A 27,011-nucleotide genomic window follows, 5' to 3' on the forward strand; every position below is an offset into this window, starting at 1 on the left:
CTTTTAAGACAGATATTCTTAAAATTTCCAGGCACATTTGGCAAAAATTAAAAAATCAAGACAACGAAAAGAATTTATTGATTCCCAGATGCTTCTTTTAATAGACTGATCAGTTTTCACCTTTTCTTTTTCTTTTTAGATTCTATGACTCTTTGGACCCCACTGCATTCATGAGATCATTGGCATTGGTAAGATAATATTGGACAAACTTCATAGTTGCAGAGGACGTGCTTGTTACCAAGACACCAAGTTCGATGAGAGCACAGAATGACTAATTATTGAGTCAGTTATCTGTATCTAAACCTGAAATACACGACAATATTGATAGCAAACAAAACCCCACATACAATTGTAATGGACCGCATGCCAACTTTGTGCATATCTTGATTCTTATTGTACATATGTGTATCAAAGGTTGTTCCTGAAAATCACAGAGCCTTGCCCGAGTCTTGCCTGACGTAGTAGGAAACAAAGTGCATGCAAACTGGATTCCCAAGTGACTGAAATACATCAGGAAAGTCTATAGGTGGATGGTATAGCCTATTGCCAGGACCCAAGAGAACATGGATTTGAATACAGTCCATATAATTTATAGTAAATGTAGTCTATTTCCTGGTGTTGCACAATTTTAGAGGTGGCTCTGATAGCACCAGATTGCTCGGATGTAATATGGTAGAACTTTGTTATTAAGAGCTCAGACATACAACAGAATCCTCCTACACAAGGTAGTTTTGCAGGTCCCAACTATTCACATTATTGTGGTTTTTCTTTTCTACCCTGATACAGTGAGAAACTTGACATAACAAGGCGATTGTCATGATTTCTAGGTTGTCATTATAACAAGTTTCCCCATACTGATATGTCATCAAATCAGAACTTCCATTCTAGCACCAGTGAATGGAGAAAGACTGGGTGATTTCAAGTTCGGTGCTAGTGCTAGTGCTAGTGCTAGTGCTGAGATAGCACTAGCACCGGCGATAAAACTGAACTTGAAATCACGTCGGTGTTGGGAGTTGACCTCAAAATTATGACGTATTTCCGGTTGCTGGTGCTGGGCTCGGTGTTGAATGTCGTCTGCTGAACCGAGCTCCGCCGTTTGTGTTAGCGATTTACGTGCTTTTTCTCCATTGACTAACACTAGCCCCTAGGGATTATCATTTTCGTCATTTCAAGTTCGGTGCTGGTGTTAGCGTTGCCGTGCGAGACTCATATTTACGTCTATGCTAATGCAGTGGTCGCCCACGTAACGTAAACGAACACCATCGACATGGCTTTATAAATTTGAGCCTATGAGCAAAATAAGGATAATTGTGTTTTGAAGAAGTGATGAAATTTGTGGCATTTTAATCAATCTTCCTTATTATATGTCTAAAACTAAGCAATTTTAGCTACATGTTTAAGTATTTGACTGTAATGACATGCCATCACTTTTTTCGTCGCGCAATTCCCGCGGAGCTCGCGGTGCTGCGATTCCAACACCTAGTGCTGGTGATCGATAATTTTGATCGGTATCGCCTCGTTAATCTGACCGTCGGTGTTGGAGCTCGATTTAACGCTGTTATTCGGGGGCTAGCACTAGCACTAGCACTAGCACCGAACTTGAAATCGCCCAATGAATATAGAATGGAAGACACTATCAAGTAGCAGACATAATTCATGAGAGTTTGTTTAAAGCACAGTTAAATAGTCTTGATATATTTCATTCTTTTATCATGGCATGTTTACTTACTTTCTCTTTTGACACAAAAACCTCTGGAAAGTGCAGTTCATAAACTTACTTTTGAGCTTATTAACATTTACAGACTATCTTTTCAGCATTTCAATACCCTCACCCTCAGAGGACAGACTGATTTTGCTACAACACACATTCCCCATAGACACCTGCACGAGTGTACTCAGGACTCGTCCTCAACGGGTTAACATATACCACACAAATATTTCTTAACCCTTGCCCTATTGCACATTATTCACTATTTCACACAGATTTGTCCATAGCCTCCAGTACAGTCGAATGGCAAGTAGATTAAATCACAAAAGCCATTCTTGAACATAATCTCTGTAAATAATTTAAACATTATTGTACAATTTGTAAGCTGATTATTGCACAATCCCACTCATACTAGTAACTACAGGAATGATGTGGTCACTTGAAAATGACCTGACCATACAAAGTCTTGACAACAAGAATATAGTGTATCAAAAATGCATTAAAACATGTTGCTAATTAGTTTATAAAGAGTACTTGATAAAATATGGATATCATTCTTGTAAAAAGAGTGTACAGTCCCACCAACACCACCACCACCAAAAAAAAAAAAATGTTTCTGCTTCAGCTCTCTGCACATAAGGCCACACTATTTAATCTAATATGTGAAGCTGTTCTCTTCTCCTATTTTTGGCTGGTATACTTTCATAGAGAAGACTCAATGTAATTTACCCCGAGGAAAGGTGCAGAAAAAATGTATATACTTTATGTATACTCAAAAGAGTGTCTAATAACATGTCAATTCTTTTGTCCACTTAATACCATGCCAATAGCAATTGCAAAACAAAGAAATGTTTGACTTTGACTTGTCAACTTCATAGTTACGCGAAAGGAAAGAGTCCTACCTGGGCCCCATTTCATAAAACTTGTTATCAATAACAAGTTACAATAGTTGTTACAAGCTACTGAAATCCTTGCATCTGATTGGCTGACAGCAAATTTGTCATAGAAATGTGGCAGAGACATCTCTCTCTCTCTCCCTCTAGCTGCTGTCACACTGTCAAAACTTGTGAAACTTCATGTTCTCAAAGTATGGCCAGTCTGAATGCAATCTACCTGAAGAATGTTCTCTAAAACTAGGGAAGTCTCCCCCGAACCTTTGCAAATCTTCTCAAAGTTTGTGCAGTCTGAAAACACACAGTTACATAGCTGAAAGTTGGCAAAGTTTGACACGTGACCCTCCCATTTCCTGTTTGCGGTGCCTTCAAAACTGTCAAGGGGTGCGTGCTTTCTTCTTTCTTGCACATGAAGAGTTTGTTCGCAAAAACCAATAAGTCCATTTTTGATGATTTTGAAGTACGGTCTCTGTCATAAAGTACAAAATAATACCTTTTAAATGATATATTGGTCACTACATATAAAGGTACATTTTTGAAGTTATGGTCAAAAGAAGCAAAAAATTTCTTATTATTCTCTTTATTTTTCTTGACCTTTAATCGCAAATATCTCCATTTGGCAAATATGGACTTATCCGTTTTTGCGAACAAACTCTTCATGTGCAAGAAAGAAGAAAGAACAAACTCTTCACATGCACACCAGTGACCCAATCTTTGAGAACTAATTGAGATCTAAAAGTCTTGAGAACTTTGGCTGCCATTGTGCACAGACAAGCTTCTAAGTCTCTGTCTTTTTCTCTACATAACATATCTCTGCAAAATGCAAACACGCAGGATATCAACTGGCTTAACTTACAAAAGCATAATTTCTAACAATTATGTTGACTATGCACACTTTCATTCGGGTAGAGTAACAAATGTGAACATGGTGGTATGCCAACATTCATTTTAAGGTTGTGAAAAACAACCCAAATTGCTAAACATGTTTTTTTTTATTTAATTGTATCTACCCGGCTGTGAAATGATTTATTAGGTAAAAGGTTTGGACATCTCTAAGTAATGATGGATGATGAAAGTTCAGCGCTGCTTGCTAGATTTAGAGGACTTGAATTTCAGTTACAGTATACACGCTTGCTCTTTTTGAGAGACATTGAGGAAAATGTCAACAATATCGGAGACAGGTTTTCATTCTTCTCACCCTTTTCAGAAATTGCACTACAGTCAACATGTCACATATTTCCTTTGAGAGGCAATGAAAAAAAAAATTCTCTCCCAAAGTCAAGGTTTTTTATCACTGCTTTTTATCTCAGCGGCTGGATGAGGGCTGAGCGCTGCTATCAGCGCCCACAATCACAGGCATCTTGACAGAGGTCGAGGGCATGACTGGAAGGTGATACTCCCCTGAGGGTCTGACAATTTGTCAGAAATAGCTGAGTATACCGATCACAAATCGAGCAACCCGAGACAAAAGACGCTCTCTGCTCTATCCTCCCAAGACAAAGTGATTGAAAACCTGGACACCCAGAGGGTTTTCTGCATTGATTAATGGCAGTCATTCTATACCTGTATGTGCACCTTGCCCATCACTGCATTTCAACGAGTAAAGTATCGTGTGAACGGCATTCTAAGATAACAGAAATTGACAATTTTTGGCCAAAACACTTCCCGCCACGCAGGCAACAGTAAGGTAATGACAGTGTTTGTCACTTGAGTCTTTGCTGTTGTTGTTTTTTTGTACTTTGGACACCTTTAACTATATGTAACCTTCAGATTACAGCATATCCCTTATCAGATGAATACTATATTGTCACCTTGAATTGAATGTTATTATATATTTACCCTGCTGTGTTGTCAATTGAAGCTATTAAGGCCAGAAAAAAATAAATAAACAATAGGTAAAGACATTACGAACAACGAACAGAACACACACACATACAACAAAGGTTGTGAATGAAGGTGACTGCCTTAAATGCTTAATCCAAAAACAGCTCACACATATCATGCTTTCATTACAATCACAAATTTGAATAATTCCTGTTGTCCTGCAGGTACGAGTTGTCAGAAAAGACGGAAGCAAGAAAACAAAAATCACCAAATATACAGTCTTGATCGAAATGACAGAGGAAAAGAGACTGAACTGCCTCATTCATTGCCAAATGGTATTTTCAAAATTGCCCATTTCTCCGTGTGGCTTTATGCATTCGATTTTGTGGCAAGAGCTGAGATGTACGACAAAATGCGAGACAAAGTAGAGGAAGAGTTAAAGGGATGATACAGTATTGGAGGAGATGAGAATTTGGCTTTTAACTTTTTGCAAGATACCAAGAAAACACTTACGAAATAGTACAGTGCATACCATTTTAGAAGGAATTCAAAGTTTATTCGATGAAAATCGGGTTTGGAATGACTGAAACATCCAAAAACAAAGTTAAACAAAGCGATCGTAATAAAGTGTGGGTCCCACACTTTACTAAAATCGCTCTGTTTTGGATATCTCAGCCATTTCAAAACCCATTTTCATCAAATAAACGTTGAATTCCTCGTGGAATTACGCGCTCTTTCTTATTTTACAAGAAGTTTCTCATTATCTCACCAAAAAATGTTAGAAACCTGAAATTAGGTCTCAACCAAAACTATATGATCCCTTTAAAGACGGAGTGAGCAAAGGGAGAGAGAGAATGTGAGAAAGAAGATGAGAAAGGAAAGGAGAGAGAGAGAGAGAGAGAGGAGGAGGAGGAGGAGGAGGTGGGTCTTGTCCTGTCCTTAGAAACTTGCATAAACTTTGCTGTGGCTAAACAAGTGACAGAATGCGTAGGATGTAGGACATGTAGGATGTGCCATTCTACATGGTATCACATGTTTCAGGGGCAGATCCAGGGAGGACCGCAACCGGCGCACGCCCCCCTTTATTTTTTTGTTGAAACAAAAGAAATAAAAAGAAAAAAATGGGGGAGGGGTGCTTGCACCCCTTTAATTTTGTAAACGCGCCCCCTCTTTACGGAATTCCTGGATCCGCCCCTGTGTTTACAGAAAGACTGATGAATATCGTAAAGACAAAGGTGGGAGATCTTTATGATGAGATGTTTCTTAAAAGAGACGGAAATTGATATCACAGAGGTCATTCTTGCCTTTCTTTGTACATACAGGCAAAGTGTTGAACACCGAATACCAGTAAATACCATGAGATGATACCATGAGATGATGCCCAATCTTCCATTCTACTTTAATAGCAAAGTTCAACTCAAATACAACTGAAAATTTCACTGTTATACATGAAACAGTATGGAATAATTTTGCTGGTTTTGTATAGCAATTTGCTATGCATATTAGACATGACTGTTATACAAAATGTCATTTGTGTAGCCTTCAATTTATAGAATAGTATTTGTTCAAAATGTACCCACTGCATGTCCAATTGACAAAAACTGCTATTCAATTCCAATAAGGGAAATAATTCCCTGCACTGATAAAAATGAAATGCCGATGAGAAAGTTTTAATTTTGACCTGATTTTATGGACTCTCTCGAATTTGTCCCGCACACAATTCGTGTCGCTAACAATACACTACTGCATGGGTATATCTCAGGAATGTCGTGGATCGCTGTCATGAATGATGTACTACAACAAAAACACTATGAGCAAATATGCTACAAATTGGTCTTTTGCTTATTGAACAAGTGTCAGCGGAGTGATAATGCCTGCTTCATATTGACCACAGCTGTGTTCTGTCACCAAGTTACCCTGATAAAGTGGCAGACATTCCGAAATGCACAATGATGTGATTTGGGCGAATATGACTTGAATACTTGAATACGAGTGTCAAAGTCTGTGAAAGCTTACAAATTTGAATCTTTTTTAAAATTCTTATGAAGCCTGTCATTATGATGCTTTGAATTAACCTATTATGTTTAAATGTTTGCTCTCCTGCCATATTTGGTTGCAATGTAAATTGCAAAGCTAGTATTCTTAAAACTGCGTATGCATCCTGTGTGCAGACAGGCTTTCTACAGTTTTTCAGCATTAGGTTTGTGAGAATAAAGTGGGGCACATCATATATTACTGGATAGGTGGACAGCTTACATCAGAAAGAAAAAACAAAGTTTGGCAACCTGTAACAGGTTTTCATGTTGATGTTCAAAGCTCAAAGCAAGAAGGGAGTTTACACTGCACAGAAACAAATGACTGAACATCCTTCTGTATCTCAATATGAAAGACAGGAAGCAACAGTGTTGTTGGCACTTTAATAGATTAAACTTCCAACGTCCTGGATTTCTTTCGGACAATCCCATCTAGGAAATCCTGTCCTCCCTCTGTTAATTCCTCGTCAAAGTATTCCATGTTCCAGAGCAGGATGTACCAGCCCAGGCGTTCTTGTCCCGTGAACCGCGCCGGCGAGTTGGCATAGCCGCCGATGAGGTCGTTGAACCCCTTGCCCAGGGTGATGAGGGTGGGGCGACCAAGGCGATGGGATGACAAGGCAGCGGCAGGCTCGGGACCGTCCATGACGGAGTCCGAGGGGTCGTCCGGCGCCATGATGTGGTGGGGGCTGATGGGGTGCGGGACGATGGGCACTGTGAACTTGACCGGCCCCTCATGGCAGGACAGGAGGATGACCGGGGCCAGGGAGGAGGCGTCCAGGACCAGCAGGTGGCCGCAGGACACGCCCACGTACAGATGCTCACCACTCAGACACATGGAGTTTACCTGCGACTTGAAGGCTGCCATCAGCAATAACACAGAAGTTCATACAGTCATTAGTGCAAGTTATTATTCAAGGTTAAAGGGATGGTACATGTATAGTTTTGGTAGAGATGAGGATTCCGATTCTAACTTTTTGTGAGATAATCAACAACCACTTTTGGAGGTATCAAAGAGCATATCATTCTATGAGGAATTATGAAGATTATTTGATGAAAATCGGTTGAGAAACGGCTGAAATATCAAAGTAAAGTATAAAAACAAAGTGGTCCTAATAAAAGGTGGATCACACCTTTTAGTAGACACTCTTTTGTTTTTGGATTAGTCAGCCATTCCAAAACCAATTTTCATCAAATAAACTTTAAAATCCTCTTAGAATTGTATGTTGTTGTTTTTTTCATATTCATCTGAGGTTTTTCATTATCTCACAAAAATAGTTGCGAACATGTAACCCCATCTCTACCAAAACAATACCATCACTTTAATACCTCAACTGTGCAAGTAATTGGTCAAGGTTACTTGTATCTCCCCAAGACAGCTTTTCAAACTCTGACATCAGAACATTCTAAATAATTCAGACAAGAAATATCAACATCATGTCAGATTGCTCAGTCAAAGTACCTTGAGGCATTACATATACCTTAACCTTCAATTTTCAGTATCAGTCATTTTCCATTACCTAGACAAAAACATGCACTGGGCAGATTCTGGGTCTCATATGTGCACTTCACGCAAAATCTTATTTTGTCCTGCTTTCATATTAAGTCCATAAACTACACAAATCATCTGTTACTCATACTTTGTATTGTACAAAAATACAAACATAAGTTTTGCAGGTTACTCTTGAAATATTGTGAGCCATTTTGTTTGTCTCAATTTTTGTTTTCCCCGGGGAAATAATCCACAATATAGAATTTCCAAACAACAGTCTTCACTTTTCTAATAGATACGGTTGTCACCATCAACTCTTTCATTCATAATATGTACCAGCAGCCTACGTCCTTTTACCACTAAGCAGTGACTGGTATAAGAAAAGACAACGACACTACAGACGACAACTCACCACTCATGGGTCGGTGACTCTGCCGCCCTCTAGGTTTGGGGTTCGATCGACACGTTGCGATTGTAGACACAATGTCCATTCTGCTTTCAATCGCCTTCGTGTCTGTGTTCCACTTGTACACTATAGGGCCTAGATGGACAAGCAAGCAATACACAGAAAGACATACGTGTATGTGTATTTATTAGTATTTTCATAATTTCATCACATAAAGATGATTATGAAAACAATCACATGAATAATACAAAGTGAAACATGAAATATGAATGAATTCAAAGAAGAATTTCTAAGTCTCATAGAAGCATAGTCTTTGGCTTACATTTTGAAGTGCAGGAACTCTTCAACATACACAGATTTGCACATCAAAATACAGCATTTGACACTCAAGTGGGATTAAATATAACAAAAAATAATGTTTTCATAAATGATAAACTCGAATACCATGCTGGTTGTCTGTATATGCTCTAATAATAATAATAATGGAGTCTTGTAATGCGCCATGTCTGTCACACAGTGGCACTCCTGGCGCAGAAAGGTAAGACCTCCTCTCACATTGCTTCATTCAGGAAAAGATCCCAATTGAAAGAAAGCACACAGTTACTGAAATAAAAAGGTCTTCATTTCCCTCTTGAACAGAGGGAAAGAGGTCTCCATTCTCAGTTTCAAAAGCAGTGAGTTCCAGAGAGAAGAGCCAGACTGGGTCAAAGTTCTGTTGCCCCATGAATGATGAGTACGGGGAACTTGAAGGGTGTGAGCAGTGGATGAACGAAGAAATCTAGTTGATTTGTACTTATGGAATAGTTCTCTGTATTGATAGAAGAGGAAGCTATGCCCATGCACCAGTACCCAAATTGAATGAATATTTTCTGATCATGGAAATCTGACCTAGAATTTCACGGCTGTTTATCACTGTGCTAAACCCCATCTTACAACAGAATAACAAACAAACTCAAATCTTGGGAGATGAAGGAAAAGAAAACAAATTCTGATGTCTGTCGAACAGGAAATAATGTGAACCTCATTCCTCACCGTAATCCATGCTTTGGAATATTTAAAACCACAATTTATCATTTACAGACTCCCCCCCCCCCCCCCCCCCCCCCCCCCCAAAAAAAAAAAGAAGAAGAAGAAGAAGAAGAAGAAGAAGAAGAAGAAGAAGAAGAAGAAGAAGAAAACAGCTTTAGTGCTTCAAAATAGTTCTAAAATGTGAGTTAGGGATAGAAACAACCAATGTAACAATGTTAATCAGTATAATCAATTTCAACAAAATGTGAACAATAGTACAATAGTTTTATCAAAATTGTCTCTAGAATAAATATCTCCAGTTATGGTTTACTGCTAAAAAGATAGAGATATCTCCTTACATTTGTGGCTTTATTGCAATATCTTACAAGGTAGGACGTTTTGTGATACAACTGAACTATACATATACACGAAATGTGATAATTCGAAAATTTTTTAATGACTGCTCCCAATAGTAAACAGTGGCTTTCAGAGTGCACATTGAATATTACAAAAATATTATTGACATATGAGAAAACAGACCTGGTTGTACGTAGGACCACACATACTGCAGACCCATGTGTTCCTGGATGTGGAGGTCATAGGTCACCATCTGGGTCACAGGGGCCATGGGGAGGGGGTCCTGCAGGTGACAGACGGTGACCTGGGCCGTCGACAGGTTCCCCGCATCCAAGATGGTGATGTAACCATCAGTCTGGCCACACCATAACTCATAGGACCTATAAAGTAAGGGAAGAACGAGGTGGAAGGGACACTAAAAATTTCATGTACAGCCACAGCCATCTTTATAGGGACTTGAATAAAAGGAAACACTGCTGTAAGGTGATAAAATCACTGGAACATTTTTAAGTTTGGTTACTTTTACCACTAAAAACAGGGACGACATTGTTTCGTAAAATGGGCTTGCATCCTTCATTAGATAATTGTTCAAGGGAAATTTTCTGTCATACTTTATAGGCATATCATGCATAGATTAGATATGAAACGAAAACCAAATGAGTGAATAAATGAATGAATAAATGAATGAAATAATTTCTAAACGACTGAATGAAGCATTCAATTGTTTTAATTTTTTCATCAAACAAATTTTGAATAATACTTTCTAGCAAAACACTTGATGTCGTTTTGCTACAAAACTTTACCAAGGATCAAATGACACAATTTACCCCTGTCATATGTTTTCTACAGAGAAAATCTTCATGCACAATACACTGTAAATCTTGGTTAAAGTAAGATAAAAGGTCTTCCCCTCTTATTATTTCTTTTTCTTTTTCTTATCTTATTTCTTATCTTTTTTGCTACCTGTGACTGCCGGTCTTTTTCAGGACAAGACTCATGGCAACGATCTCCCGGCCGACGTCCACGTAGTGAAACCCGTCGGACTCCAACGAGGGCGCCCCGTTCCCGTCCTCCTGCCTGAAGGCAACCTCGTGGTCTGCTGCTATGGCAACAAGCTGGAGGGGCGGGATGTGCACCATGACCCTGGCTGAACGGGGCTTGCTCTTATACTGGGGGAGGGAGAGCTGCGTCACTTCGCTTGGGTAGGCAAACCTTCCATTGCTGCAATGAATAATGGTAACAGATAAGGTACCTCATTAATAGCATTATATGTTAATACTCTTGCACATCAACCTCCCTTTTAAAAGTGTCACTTTGATGGCTATCAATGTCGATATACTTTCTTACTTTTATATTTATCAATTTCTAATCATGCAAAGCTCCTCCAAAATGCATGGAGCTTTATTTCCTAAATATCTATCATGCAATGCATAAAGATATCATACTATCCACAGAAATTCATAAGACTAAAATACACTTGCTGAATTAAGTTATTTCAAGTAAGAGTATTGTGCTTACATATTCAAAGTACTGTCTGAAAATCAAGAAAAAGAACATATGAACAGAAGAAATACAATGTTTACATCCATGCAGTACCTCACTTCCATAGTATTAAAATGTCATGATACTTAAAGAAATAGCTATGGAACTTTCTGTATCAAGTCTGTAACAAGTCTGTAACAAGTCTGTTTGGGCAACTAAAGCTAGTCAAGTAATAAACATGAATGATGCAGAGAATAAATGCTTATTTGGTCACTCTATTTTATAAATTTTACACACACACACACACACACACACACACACACAAAAGGTTTTTTGTCTTTCTGCATTGCAGCTTCATCCCCTGTGGTCAAGGTTAAAACTCACTCGTAGACCAGTATTGACCCCGTGCTGAGGCCAAGCCACATGGTATCCGCAACTGGACACATGCACTGGATGAAGCCCCCGGACACGGTCAGCGTGAAGCAGGCGGTGTCGTCGCTAGGGGTGCGGTCAATGTTCAGGATGACCACGGAGGACTGGTGCTCTTCCTCCACATTCTGGGTCATCCAGATGACCGGCAGGTTGGACACGCCTTCTACGGTGTCTGCAGAGGAAAGGGTCAGAACAGGTGGTGGAGATCATGCTCGAGTATAAAGAAATGTTTATGCCCTGCATTCTGACACATTTATATTCCAGACAGTGATGCTACAGCTATTTCATTTCAATAAGGCAGTGATATTCTGGTCTTGTACAAGTAAGCTCTACAGAGCACCTAAATCTTTATTCTTGATACACTATATGTGATTATAACTGGAACATTTTTCTAGCTACTTCTTTGAAGTAGCTGTGGTTTACCAGCGAGTCAAATGCACAGATCTTCTGGTTGAATATCTCACAAAATGCAATTAAAAGAGGGGCTAGCAAAGCCCCTCATCACCTGGGATTTCTTGCCATAAATCTTCACTGACTGAGGGAAGTGGCAAATGACTAGTTCTCCCACAGATTAGTTTGCAGAGCCAGGTGGAGCAGTTATTGTGTCAACTTGGCAAGGAAGCACATAAATATTTTTTCACAAACCTTCAGCCGACATATGGACAAACACCTCAACATACACAAAGACAACCACACATAATGCACAGCTGCACGCAGTTCAGTGATTTTTTGAAAGGTGTGGACGCAAGCAGTTAAGGCTGCTGAAGAGGTCAACACACAAACATTAATTCTTTATATGCCATATCATTCTGAGATGGCAGTGAAGTCATGTTTTTGGAAAACAGTCTGTTTTTCAAACTGAGGTATTGTAATTTGTAGAGATTTTTGTTTTGCTACGAGCAAAGTTGTAGAGAAAATGCTAAGCTTTGCTTTGATGTAAATCCAACAACAAATTTATGATTATTTCTTTCATTCAAATGACCAGGAGATACATTATTGTAGGGGCATGACTTTTTTCCACCAAAACAGCGACAGAAACTTAGGATTAACTCGCAAATCCAGTAGGTAAGATCACTTGATAGTCAATCACCACATAAAATCCAAGCTACATGTGACAGGAATGGAATTGCGAGAAATGATTTAATTGTACTGTGGCACGTGGCAAATCATCGATCAGTTTGGGCGAGTTTTGTGCGTTTGAGCAGAATATGTGAACTTGGCACACCGTTGACTGAGTCAGGCGTGCCAACATGGCACATACCCATAAAGAGTCAAGTTTCTGCCTTACCTCCATCTGGACTGTAGTCGGCGGTGGTGGCACTGACGCAAGACACCATCTGTTTCTCTTCCAGGGACAGGACTTCCAAGAGGTTGGTGAACTCCGCCGTCCTGGAGATGTCCTTGATCTGCTCCATGGACGGCCGGTCCCGGGAATCCTGGGCCCAGCACCACATCAGCATGTCCAGCATGTAGGTTGGGTAGGACTTCTCCTGTAGGGGTGGAGCAGGTGGAATGGTGGGGAGGGGATGAGAGGGGATGGTGGGGTGGGGTGGGGTAGGGGAAGAAAACCATGCAACATAATTACGGTCATTGTGAAAGCAAGGGAGAATTAGATACCGGTATTTAAAGTGCATTACGACATCATGTTGACTTTACTACAAAATGTATCCAGAGAAAACTCAAATTAACAGAATGGTAGAAAACGTTTCAGAAAATCTGACATAAAAAAGACTGTTCTTGAATTTCAAAGTTTGATATGTTTTCACTTAACTATACATAGCCCTGATGCTGTACATTAGTGTCGCGCACGGGGACACCTTGCTTTGCATGGCGTCTGATCGGGCTAGCTTTCACTGAACTTGATATCGATCACATCTAAACAGGTGCTAATCTTTCATTGTACCACTGATGCAGGTAGCTTTGAGTATGCCGAGGATGCAGGTTGCCCATAGCAACGCGTCCTCTACCCACAACCCAGACCAAGTGATGATACCTTTCTTGATAGGACAGGCCGTTGTCCATCCTTGATGAGCTGTTTGATGACCTCCGACAGCCGACCGACGTCCTTCCCCACCAGACTCTCGAAGGGCCGCTGGAGTGACATCAGCTCGTAGAGGAACATACCGAAGGAGAAGCAGTCCACCTGAGAATGGAAGGACGTACACATGTGATGCAAACAATGTATTAAAGTGTCAAGGAAGATACCACTGGTACTGTTGTATTACAACCGATTGCCCTGGTTTATTCGAGACTTTTCACATAGGACACATTTCCGGTTTTATCAACTTTTCTCAACAGACATGATCTACTTTGATTGGTGAAACTTTTCATGATACGTGTAGAGCCTGTGCACCTGTTATCTATTTTCTATCTTGAGTGCAAGACCAACTCTACCTGTGTATCTCACATTGAGAACGAGAGCTAGTGGAATATTGCAACCCCCCAAACAGATATGATTTTCCTAATGTTACATGTACATGTATAACCTTTCCTCTCCCCATACATACCCATAAACAACAAACACGTAGACACCACTACTTCACATTCTTCCTGTTTTACATATTTCCATCACTGTTGCATATTTGCTGTTTGACCATTGCATTAAAAGCAGAGGACAAAAATGAATGATAAATGGCACAGACTATTTAAGTGTCACAGAGTAAGAGCTTTGGCCATATTGCTACACTTTTTTCTTTATAACTACAAATAAATTGAAAATCCTGGTCCAACTTGTCACCTTTTCTGTGTATGTCTCCTTGCCATCGTACTGCACGATCTCTGGCGCCATGTAACCTGGTGTTCCGCCATACCCCTTGGTGCCGGACGGCAGTGCCGTCACGCTGATGCCATAGTCGGCCAGCTTGATCTTGATGGGATGGGCCAGGTTGGGGCTGTAAGGGTCTGGGAAGCGCCACACCAGGACATTCTCGGCCTTCAAGTCGCGGTAGATGATGTCCTTACTGTGGAGGTAGGCCACTGCTGAAGACACCTGAGGAAGGAATGTTCCAAAGAGGGTGCCTTTGATGTCAATCAAGGTAGAATTTCATTTGAAACTAGAAAAGCACTCCGAGAGCACAGACCTCCGCCAAGCATGCAGCTCATTTCCACCACTGATCTTGTTCTTCCATACAGATATCAGTGATTTCCACCCATATGTACTTCTAGCATTGTGTGCCAAAAGTTGCCCGGTTTCCCAATACTAGTATAGAAGCCTTTGTTATGTCATAAACCCTCAGCTGCACGGCGCGCCTCGCCCTACCAGAAACTAGAGCATGTACTTTAGTGCGCGCATGCAAACCTCAAATACGCGCAGCCTGAACTCCTAAGTTCAATGACCCTACCTGCCAAAATACAAAAAATCCTTCATAAATTCCCCCCAAATTCTCAGGTCACTACCAAAAGTTAATCGTTTGTTACTTGTGTCATTCTCAACCTTTCCTGCAAGTTTAATTCCAATCCATTGTCTACTTTTTGAGTTATTTTGCACAGGGACGAACAAACAAACAAACAAACCAACGGTAACGAAAACATAACCTCCTCCCTTGGCGGAGGTAATCACCGAATACTCCCATCCCTATTGTGTCACCATGGCCTTCCTGTTGATTCAAGGCACATTACTACACCTGAGTGGGTTTGCCAACTGAACAGCTAGGTCAGGTTTGGATGAACTACTGAATGCTGAAGAAAAAACATGGCAAGTTAGGCCGAGTGCTTGGCCACATAAAGTGTTTACAGACTCCAAAATAAGAAAATGTGACATGTAAAGGCCCAGCTGACTGAGAACAAAGACATCAACAATGAATCTCTGCCAAGAACAGACTGATCTGACAAACCTGGACGACAAGCTGCTGCAACGTCTGGGGTGACAGCCTGGCCCCGACCCTCTTGAAGTTCTCCAGCTTGGTGTCGAGGGCGCCCTGCGGTGCCAACTCCAGGATGAGGCACATGGGGTGCCGGCAGAATCCCAGGAAGGGGACTATGTGTGGATGGTCCAGGTTGTTGATGATGGACAGCTCCTTACGCGCGGTGCGGTACGCCTCGCAGGAGAACCGCAGCGGGTCGCGGTGCCACTTGGTGTTGTCGATCTCGTAGCGGCGCCGGTCGGTGTTGCCGGCGCCCTGGCCGGGCGGGTAAGGTTGCAGCATCTTGACTGCGACGGGTCGCTTCGGCTCTGAATTCCTGGTCATGACTCCCTGGAAGACCAGACCAAAGGTTCCGCTTCCAAGGAGGCGCTGAATGTCCAAGGCTGACCTCTCCGTCAACATTGAGTGGCCAAGATCAGCATACATCTGCACATGTGGGGAATTTACATGACTGTGAGTTTCTTTCAGGATATATCAGCATATTGCATCTAAAGTCTAAACTACAATCATCAAGCCACTTATTGATATCTTCTGTACAAAGAATCAAGGGAAATTGATAAATTGAAGTTCTTTCAAGCAAACTAGGCCTTTCAAGGACAAAAATTGAAATTCCTTGTGATGTTGTACATAAATCAGCAAATGAATGAGCATGAATTCTATAAACTTCAAAACAAAACTGCATTGTCACAGTAGAGTATTGTGAAATCATCTTCTCTGAATTACACCTAGAAAAATATTCCATTGATATAGATTTCTCTAGAGAGAGCAGAAAGAGAGATTTCTCTATACAGAGCAGAAATCTGCTATTTTACCCCAGAGAAGATAGGTTAATGCTGTCATAGTTCACATTCTCAACAGATAAACTATAAGGACTTGCCATTAAAAGAGTTAAACATCAATTCAGCTGTCCCTTGATTGTTAACACAATGGAGACTTACCACATCTGGAGAGATGGCAGAGATAGCGACATTCCCATGGTTTGGGCACTCCACAAACTCATTCCTCATGGATTGTAGGACCAGCTCCTCGAACAGGAAGCCGTAGACACAGATGCCGTAGGGCATGTCTGTGCTCTTGTGCATGGAGCTCACCATGGTGTTGTCAAGGCCCGTCTCGAACGGTGCTATTGCACTACCAGCGTCAGGCTCCACTCCCAGCTCACTGCAGGTGTCTGCCTGGGGCAGTTCTCGCTCGCAGTCAATGTCCGTCTGGAGTGTGAGGTCACCGTCGGCAGAGAGCCGTGCGATCGTGGCCGCGATCCGATCTTTGCGCTGGAGCGCCAGTGCACGCCGCCTCGGAATGAAATGCTTGAAAGTCACTGACCCAGGGATTTCATCTGAAAGACGTGGATAGGAACACGAGAGTCCGCAGCAGAGCTTGCTGCGCTCACCGGTGTTGGTTTGGAACATCTGTGCCTCAGCTGAACTGATAGAGGACCAGAGGAGAGGTGAGTCTGTGCCTGCGCGCACTGCTGCCTCTGCGTCGGCTGTATGGACAAACTCCCACTCGGAGACATCCACTTCGTCTAGACTGGGCTTGTTGTAGTCCCGCCAGCAGCGATGACAAGGTACCACCCTCGTGATGAACAGCTCCCCTTCAAAGGTTGTACCCAGTGGCTCACAGAGATTGGGGTAGAAGTTCTCGATGAGGGTGTCAATCAGATCTATGATTGTTGACAGCAAGCGTGACACAATTTCTAACGACGTTGTGATCTTCACAGAATCAGAGCAAGAGCTCCCAGCCATGTCTGGCTTGTGAGTCACTTCCAACGACTGGTTTGGAATGAGGATTTCCAGCTGGCCACTCCTCGACAGAGACACTTCCCTTGTACAACTGTCAGGGTCATCCGTCAAACTCAGCACTTTAACACACTCAGGTCTCCTCTCTCTTTCAAACACAGAACTCAAAAGCTTCTCGCGGACAATTGCCTTTACATGAAACACAGTCACCGTCATGAATTTCAGTTCGATGCCAGTCTGCCAGCACACCCACTGAAACTCGTTGGCAAACTCGGTCAGGATGCTGTCTCCGAAGAACTCACGCACGTCTGAAGAAAGTACATAGACGGAGTTGATGATGTCCGGGATCATCTGGTCGGACAGGAACCTGCTGATGAGGTGGGACCAGAATCCACTGGGAATGTACTGTAGGATGTACAGCCTCCGGATGGCTGTCTTGAGGTTCTCCACAGGGGTGAACTTGAAGCTGTCGAAGGGTCCGGGCACCTTATCATCTACAGCCTGCATGGATACAAGGGCAATGTCTGCTCTGTCCAGCTTTCGATCCCTTGCCGCCATGGCAACATCTCCCATACTGGGACACTTTGGTATGGATGCCTTCTTCATGAAGTCAAAAGTGGTCTGAAAGGAAGTGTCCACGACGTCCAACCCCATTGTCGGGGAGAGGCCGTCCTTGAAGAACTCGCAGGGAGGTGATGATGCACAGTTGGCCATGCGGGCCTTCACCTGCAGGTTCTTCCTGGTTGGGACCGGGATGGACATGGACCCTGGCCCTCTTTCTGGAGCCTCGCCAACTGCACAAGGAGATGGCTCCCTTCCTTGGGATTCTTCTCGATGCATCCGTGACGGGGAAGGGCTGTGGCCTCGGACAGCCTTCCTGTTCCATCTCTCGGTGGGGGAACTCTGGCTGGGGGATATCTGATTGGGAGACGGGCTCCTTGGACCAGTCTTCTTGTACACCTGTTTTTAGAGAAGCAAGCATCCAAGAATACCTGCATTGGGGTCTTCTCAGCTATTCAGTCTACACAGGCTTATACAAAGAATATTTGATCTAGTTCTGTAATCATATCTCACACTGATTACATGTCTGGGATTTGATGAAAGTGAAATTTTCATCGAAATACTGACATAAGTGTGCTTCTTTCATGGATTTTAAGGCAGCCGTTTTGATCCATAACCTCATGTATCGCATAGAATGCTTCTTATTCTGACATATTTTGAACAAGTACTATTGCTAGAAATGAAAAATGCAAAATCTTTAACATACACCCATAGTGGGGGCTTCCAAAATTTGCAAATCCTTTATATGCAAAAGTTTAATATCACCTTAGAGAATCTTATAGTCGGGTACCTAAAGGGGGGGGGGGGGGGGGGTCACCGTGCATCCCCCCAGGACTCCTCGAAACTTACATTTTCAGGATCCTCATGACATACCAAAACATAATCAAGATGTTAACAGGAACGAAAAGTGGCTGTTCTAGGTGAAATTTAATGTATTCTATTGTTTTTCATAATTTCTTATGTATTTCTTTGTTTTTCAACTTTTTCAACTTTTGCTTTTTCTTTGTTTTTCTATCAGAAATTGTCACTGACCACTTTTCTACCATAATTAGCACAAAACTAATCAATGAAAGTGATCAATTGTAAATATAATCAGGTTTTCATGACTTTCATGACAGAGCACCTGTTTTCCAAAGGAAATGTACACAAAAGCACAAAATTGTGCCCGTTTTGGGACGACATTCCGCGACAAAAATGGGCGTGACTTCGCACAAGTATGCGGGGAAGTTGCAAATTTGGTCTCGAAAGTTGCGTGAGACTTGAACAAAACAAATTCAAGTAAGTTTCGAGGAGTCCTGGGGGGTGCACAGTGACACCCCCCCCCCCCTTAGGTACCCTACTATGTAGGCCCTACATGTAAGCATATACATACAAGTGTACATATGTAGCACACCCTGTTGTCGTGGAAACAGAAGAAATACATTTATGTCAAACGCACCCACGAAGTTAAGTGACTGTCGGTTTATCAAAAAGAAAGATATGGATAAATACTTAGTAAAGCATACCACCTTAAAAATGAGATTATGTGAAAATTGATTTTTTTTTTCGTGAATGCAACATTAACCCTTTAAGGACGGGGGGGGGGGGGATCCGCCCCCCCCCTCAAAGTTTCGCGCTATAAATCTGTCGCGAGGCTTCTTGACTTTGTTTGTTCAAGTCTCGCACAACTTTTGAGACCAAATTTGCAACATCCGCGTATACTTTTGCGAAGTCACGCCCATTATTGTAACGGAATGTCCCCCCCAAAACGGGCACAATTTTGTGATTTTGTGTACATTTCCTATGGAAAACAGGTGCTCTGTCGTGAAGGTCATTAAAACCTGATTATTTTTACAATTAATCACTTTCGTTGATTAGTTTTGTGCTAATTATGGTAGAAAAGTGGTCAGTGACAATTTCCAATAGAAAAACAAAGAAAAAACAAAAGTTGAAAAAGTTGAAAAACAAAGAAATACATAAGAAATTATGAAAAACGATAGAATACATTAAATTTCACCTAGAACAGCCACTTTTCGTTCCTGTTAACATCTTGATTATGTTTTGGTATGTCATGAGGATAGTGAAAATGTAAGTTTCGAGGAGTCCTGGGGGGGATACACGGTGACCCCCCCCTTAGGTACCCGACTATTATGACCAGTCATAAATAACCTAACCACGGTAACATTAACCTTGCATCAGTGTCATACTGTATGGTCAACAAGTGCAACAAAGCTCATGAAACTCCAAAACTTTTTTTCAGATAAAGAAATGCAACATTATACCATAGATGTAAAAAGTTGAATTTAATGAAAATATTGATGTATTCATGGGCAGCCTGATATTTTGTCGTTATGTACTTTAATGTGGGCTGAAAAGACACCAGACAAGAGTATCAAAGTGTAATCAAGAGCAGAACCAAAGTTCACAAACTTGTAGAGGTCTGCTCACCCTGGTGGAGTCACTGCGGCTCCTGAAGACCGGTATAACGGTGGTATCCAACCCCTCCTGGGGGAGGCGAGATGGGATCAGGAGGTGTTTGGAGTCATAGGTCACCGCCACCTCAAACTTGTTCAGCAGGCTGATGATGAACTCCTTCACGCTGGAGTCCTCAAACTTCCGGTGGAGGTCGCGGACCAACATCACTCCTTCATCAACAAGGGAGGAACAAATGTAAAACTAGAAAAGCACTCTGAGAGCACAGACCTCTTGCCAAGCAGCTCATTTCCATCCATACATGCATGCTGAAAATCACCCAATTTCCCACTAAAGAAGCCTTCCTGTTGGATCACTACCAAACTTTAATCATCTGTTCCTTGTGTCATTATCAACTTTTCCTGCAAGTTTCAACCAACTTTGTTCACAACTTTTTAGTTATTTTGCACACACACAAACAAACAAACAAACAAACAAACAAACAAACAAAAACATAACCTCCTTCCTTGTTGGAGGTGATTATTTCAAATAGTTGTTTCTTGTTTGTTTGCTTGTTTTCTTCTTAAAGACAGCTTGCCACCAGATACAAATACTAAGAATCTATGACTTTAAGATACACTGACACAAAACTGACTTAGCAGAATGTAAGAAATATTGAAATTGGCATGCTGACATAATTATGCCATTAAATGAAGTGGAGAAACAAGTGAAGACTCTGATTGCAAAATGAGTTCACTCCATTCTCGTTAAGGTGAGATATTTGCAATTAAATTTGCTAATAAAACAAAGAAAATTATGGGAAATATGGGATATCTTTAATTATAACTTTAAGAAAATTCCTTATTATTTGACAAGTGTGGCATTACAGGAAAGGTTTTAAGTTGCTTCATCTGATGGACTTGTACATCAATTTTTTTTTTTGGAACAATGACACTTAACCCATTGTATGTTCAAACTCTTCAAAAGCTGATTTGCAGATCCAAAGATTCTAACCCCAAGCACCTTCTGACCTGGAGATTCTCCCACCTGAAACCCCTAGCAAACTGGAGACTCTAAGCGCACATCACGAGTGTGAAGCGCAAAGTTCTTGCAGCTGGGGTCCAGGGCCCTGGAAGCTCTAGGGTTCTAGATGCTCTCTCGTGTTATCCCGGGCTTATTTTTCAAAGTAAGAGATCATTTCAAGCGGGAGACACAGAGCCACGGCAGGAGAAATTAAATCTCAAGCGGGAGATTTTGAAAAAATGGGCTTTTGGCAGGAGATCTCCTGTCAAAAGCGGAAGAGTTGGGATCTCTGCAGATCTAGCAGAGGAGGCTTCTTAATCATACCTTTCTTGACATCTGGATTGATTTCAGGGATCGTGACCACCTTGGCCAGTGTGTCACACAGCCACTGGGGGTCTAGAAAGAAGTAATCGTTCAGCATGGAGTCTTCGTAGTGTAGCAAGATGCCTGGCATGACGAGAGATAACACAACATAAAAATACAGTTACCAGCCAAAACTGTCTTACAATCGTTAGTTCATTCCCAAGTTCATTGCAAATACAGTGCACTCCCGTTATAACGAACACAGTTATAACAAAATCCTGGTTACATCGAAGTAAAAATCCAGGTCACAAAATTATTGGCTCTATTTTTTTCTTGTTTATTTGTTCAGTTATAACAAAAGAAAACTGCTGGTCCTGAGGACTTCGTTAAGATGGGAGTCCACTGTGTGACTACAAATTCAGTGATCACTGTAGCATTAGGATTCCGCATACTATCAAAGAAGAAAAGTATGTAATGAAATCATCGAGGGTTAGGGTTCATATCTGACAATAAGAGCAGGTAAATGCTGATACCGGTAGTCCTAGTGAAAATACACACACTGCTGCTCCATAGCGCGAGAAATCTGACAATGCAAATACGAGAGGCAGATACATAATCTCTCGAGAAATTCTCACTTCAACTTACATGAATGGACATACCTAGGAGGAATTTCTTAGAAATCGATATTTACTGAAAGCTACAAGCAAGTAGAAATTTCTGTAGAAATTATCATAATTACTAATAATTTACACATTTCCGCTTGAATATTCCAGGTAACTATCGGCACTGATAGATAACAATTGGAACGAGTATGATGCATTACAAATTGCTGATTGGACAAAAACTGAAACTAAGTATCTTCTACATAGTCATGGTACAAAGCATGTAGATTCTCCCCAGCATTTCTTCGCTCCGACGCCTTGCTCACCATTATTGTGCAGGAACCTGGTTGCCTGTAACAACTCCTCCTTGTCGTGGAAAGAGATTTGGGACTGCTCCACCATCATCCGCATCACCTCGGCTCTACCAGAAAAAAAAAATGATGGGGTGAGACTAGTTGAGATGTGTCATCTCCTCCTTAGAAAGATGCTTCCATGCAATTGTATCACTAAATCCTTTTGCATTTTATGTACCCAGGCATTAATTTGTTTTAATAACTTGCCATTAATGATGCTTTTTGATCAACATTTAGTTATAGGCCCTACATCCAAACTTACTAGCAACTATACCTCCAGCAATTAAAATGATGTCGCTTCTCTTACGATCACAGAAATGTCAGTTTAATGTCTGCACTGTTTGACAGACAGATATGTACATATATCCCTTTGTATAAAAAGCACTAGCCCGCGTCATATTCCAGAATAGATATTTATACAATCTTCGCGTGCAACTGTCACATGTGTGCTAATTTTGTGATGCCGTCTTCAATTGTCTGACTCACTTGTACTCCGTGGCATGCAGCACGGGTTCCCGCTTCGCCACTCTCATGTCCCTCGCAATCTGCATCACCGCCTTCTCCAGGGCCAGGTAGGACGTCGGCACGCGCTGCATCAGCAAGGGCTCCCTCTCTCGACCCTCTGGATTGTTTGGGACGACACAGAGATAGTCATGGTTGCCCATTAGATCCTGAATGAAATCGGGTGCGTATGGCTGCGTGTTTGACAGATTCTGCAATTTTTGTTTTCTCCATTCTTTTTTGGTCACAGGTGTATACAGAGGCTTCTACTATTCATGGATGGTTCAATGTGTATTGATATCATAAGTTAACCCATTGAGGATGGGCTGATATTGCTACAACAAGCATTTCCCATAGATGCCTGCTCAAGTATACTTCTAGTACTCGGGACTTGTCTTCAACAGGTTAAAGCAGATATGCACTGCTGGATACTGGTTTGGATAAAATCAAAACAATGACATATATCTTATCTTACAGAGAAACTTACATCGCGAGCATTGATTTGAGATACAAAGATGGAGTAGGCAAAATCTACTCTTATAAAAAATGAGATCCTTTTCTCTTCTAAGCTACTGAGGATTTTAAGCTTAAAGATGAAGCTGGGTGTTGCTAAAATAAGAAGCAATGCATGCAGCCAACAGGGATTTTCTTTCACAGGCTACACATCTTGGACTTTGCAGGCAATTCAGTGATTTCATTGAAAATACTGCAGATTCACCTGTGAGTGTGTAAGCGGTGTCATAGACAAGATCTCGCAGCGTGTTGACGTTGTATGACTTGGAGCCCGCCGCGCAGCTGACCTCCACGCAGGCAATCACGTGGGGGAGCCCTGCGTCCTGCGGGTGGGCGATGTTGATGAAGCGGTCGAAGATGGTGCGCTTCAGGTCTGGCCAGTACTCCTTGGAGAAGCGCTTGTCCCGCATGATGATGTCATAATGGGTGCCGACAATAATGACTGGAGAGTTTGGCGCCCTCGCCTGTTGGACAGAAGGAAAAATATACATCCAATCCAAGACCTTGTACTATTCCTTCTACAGTGACACATGTGATAACTTTCATACATTGACTGATATTGTAGACACTCATCTTAGGGATCCATTGTTCTATTTTGTCACAACTAACTCCTTGGAGACTAGTCCCTAATATACTCGGGCAGGTATCTATGGGAAATGCATGTTGGTGCAAAATAAAACTGTCCTCAATGGGTTAAAAGAGTTGAGTCATAGGATGATGTTACAGGATGATGTTATTCACCTCCTTCTTTTTCCAAAGAATATCTACACAGTGAAATCTACCATTGAGAGTTATAAATTCTCTTAGAACATGATTAAGACCCTTGAGGACAGGATGGCCAATCTTGCGGACAAAACACCCACCTGGATGTTCACAAGCCACTGCTGCAGCTCATTGATGACCTTTGACCCATCGGTGATCTTGAAGACGACCAGGTAGAGGGATCGCTTGGTTAGAAAGTACTGGTGTGTGGCGTAGAACTCTTGCTGAAAACAAACAAAGAAGAGATAAAAATAGAAAGTACTTTCTTTTGGCAAAAATGATCAAATTTTCACTGTGGTATCACTGCACGATAAAGTAAATGTGCACACACACACACACTCACACACACACCATTCAGTAAGCTATTTCCTTTTTTATCATGTGATAAAAGGCAATAATTAACATATGCTGGTATGTGCTATAAGTCAACATCATTGGAAATGGATATTAATCTAATAAGATTGTCTTCTTCTTCTTCTGATTAAGTCTGCCTCCTTCTGTCTTCTGCACTCTAGGTACTTTACTTGATGATGCATTCACATACATGCAGGTTTGCTTTTCTTGTTCTTTTTCATCTGTTTGTGGAAGAACATGAACCTACTGTAGGATGTCCAAATGAAAGCTTGAAGCTTGCTTTAAAAATCTTTTCATTAATTTTCTGCATTGTGTTTATAAATTTTCCATTTCTATAATTTTGTACACACCCTGAGCCATATGGAAAGAGCATACTAACCAGAGATTGTATCATATCATTTTGAATTGCATAACAAGGGGGCCAAAGGCAAGATAATGGCTACTACATGACGGTCAGCCTTGTCCTATCAAAGCCTACCTGTCCACCAAAGTCCCACGTGCTGAAAGTGACCTTGCCGTGCTTGCCCTTCCTCTTGCCGTATGTCCACTCACAGACATCCACCCCGACCGTGGACAGGTGCGTACCCTTCAGGGTCTTGCCCCCGATGTGGATGTTGCCTTGCCGCTCTGCAAAAGTCTGCAGACACAAGATTCGAAAAATCACTATCAAAATGAGACAAATCATTCCATCACGATTAGAAAAGAATGTACTGTACGAGCTGAAATTTTCGCGGTGGTTTTATTTTCGCGAATTTCGCGAATCGCCTGTGAACCGCGAAAATAACAACGCATGAATAACTAAGTACAGTTAGATCCTTGCAACCACGTAAGTAGCAATTCGCGAAAATATCTGTATGCGAAAATTTCAGCTCGTACAGTAATTGGAACTGTATGTCTTTGTATAGTCTTTCCATTTCTTTAGTGCATAGGGACATATGCACTCTGTGTTATGCGCTATATAAGCACTATTAATTATCACTAGCAGCACCCGTGGAAATCCACGGGTCTGAGGGGTTTTATTTTTTTTCTCATAATACGATTTTGCACATTTTTATTGAAGAAATAAAAAGAAGAGTCTTCTCATTCTTTCGTTAATTGTGCTGTCTTCTAAATGACCACCCTTCCCAGAAATTTTATAATACATTTTTGTAGTATATGCCAGGCGATCCGGTCCATTAATTGGTAGGGATCATTCCCGCCACTACTTGCTTTTATTATAGAACTTGAGTTTCGAGGGGTTATTTGCACCCGTTGAAGTCCAACAGTTGTCTTGTTGCGCCTCACCCCTCCCCCCCCCTCACGCACACACACATTTCCACCTCCGCAGGGCAAAAAACAAAAACATTCAGGGAAAAATTACCAAAAACGCAAATGAGATTCCCCGAAAGTTCTGCCCACAGGTTGTTCCCGTCGAAACGGGAAGATATTAACACTATGACTTTGATTACCCCCTGCTCTTGCATCCACGCGGGCACCCGCGGGAATCCACGGCTGGTCTCAAGGCCTCGGTTTGTTTTGTGTTTTTTTTTTTTCATGTTTCTTTTCCCCACGTTATGAGAGAAAAATAAGATATTTTCGTCTTCATAATTTTGCTCCCTCCTTGTTGTTTTTAATCACCAAAACTTGGCTTGATATATCATATTAATATAGAACTACATCTGCTTCAGATTGTACATTATCATAATTAATATTAGGCCCACAATTATTGCTCCTATTATTGTTATTATTATATCATTATTATCATTATCCTTATCATTATTATTATTATTATTATTATTATTATTATTATTATCATTGTTATTATTTGGGGAGGGGGAGATCATAGTCATCAGGTTTAATAGGCACCCGTGGGAGTAGGTTCTCACGACCTTGTATTTTTTTCTTTAATATTTTTCCCATGTTATGGAAGAAAGAAGAATATATACATCACTGCATTCGTCTTCATTTGCTCCCTCTTTTTTTTGTCACCAAAACTTGGTTTGATAGACCATAGAACCACACATTCTATTTCCACTTGCAATTTTAAAAATAGGCGGTCGGCAAAGCGAGGTTTTCCTCTACGTCCGCTCATCTTATGAATATGTATGATTACAGCAGCTCTGCAGTAAACGAATGGACACAGCTGCGCGTGCAATCTGATATGTAAGGGTACGATCGGCAAATATATTTAGCCGCGTCCTAAACAGTCTGCGTACAATGACACCGGACTTGAGAGCAAACGGCGAGCAAACTAAATGACGTACCTGAGCTGCATATAGTATTCTGCAGTTGTGCAAAATACAATTACATAACCAACGTTCGTTGTTTTCATTTGGGGACGCCAATAATGGCGAACTGTACGTAAATGCCCTTGTAGTCCATATCACGCACACACAGATTCGTGTAACCATCGTCAATACATTCAGTACACG

At 41.4% G+C, this 27,011-nt stretch overlaps 1 protein-coding gene across 1 annotated transcript in view; it reads right to left on the reverse strand.

Moving 5' to 3' along the window:
• Nucleotides 1-6,849: 6,849 nt before the first annotated feature.
• LOC139731538 (leucine-rich repeat serine/threonine-protein kinase 1-like) overlaps nucleotides 6,850-27,011 on the reverse strand; it is a 91,092-nt gene continuing 70,930 nt past the window's right edge. Inside the window, exons 10-26 of the mRNA XM_071642426.1 lie at nucleotides 25,079-25,237; nucleotides 24,348-24,470; nucleotides 23,690-23,948; nucleotides 22,957-23,092; nucleotides 22,444-22,538; nucleotides 21,537-21,659; nucleotides 20,226-20,422; nucleotides 16,437-18,197; nucleotides 15,469-15,924; nucleotides 14,373-14,624; nucleotides 13,629-13,778; nucleotides 12,924-13,125; nucleotides 11,588-11,807; nucleotides 10,685-10,942; nucleotides 9,905-10,101; nucleotides 8,363-8,491; nucleotides 6,850-7,319 (exon numbers count right to left, since the gene is read on the reverse strand). Coding sequence (XP_071498527.1) covers nucleotides 6,850-7,319; nucleotides 8,363-8,491; nucleotides 9,905-10,101; nucleotides 10,685-10,942; nucleotides 11,588-11,807; nucleotides 12,924-13,125; nucleotides 13,629-13,778; nucleotides 14,373-14,624; nucleotides 15,469-15,924; nucleotides 16,437-18,197; nucleotides 20,226-20,422; nucleotides 21,537-21,659; nucleotides 22,444-22,538; nucleotides 22,957-23,092; nucleotides 23,690-23,948; nucleotides 24,348-24,470; nucleotides 25,079-25,237 — 5,187 coding nt within the window. The remainder of the gene's footprint in view (nucleotides 7,320-8,362; nucleotides 8,492-9,904; nucleotides 10,102-10,684; nucleotides 10,943-11,587; nucleotides 11,808-12,923; nucleotides 13,126-13,628; nucleotides 13,779-14,372; nucleotides 14,625-15,468; nucleotides 15,925-16,436; nucleotides 18,198-20,225; nucleotides 20,423-21,536; nucleotides 21,660-22,443; nucleotides 22,539-22,956; nucleotides 23,093-23,689; nucleotides 23,949-24,347; nucleotides 24,471-25,078; nucleotides 25,238-27,011) is intronic.

This window comes from Diadema antillarum, unplaced genomic scaffold (assembly GCF_040938485.1).
Source record: "Diadema antillarum isolate AM-2024a unplaced genomic scaffold, OU_Dant_1.0 scf00000022, whole genome shotgun sequence".
NCBI classification, from domain to species: Eukaryota; Metazoa; Echinodermata; class Echinoidea; order Diadematoida; family Diadematidae; genus Diadema; species Diadema antillarum.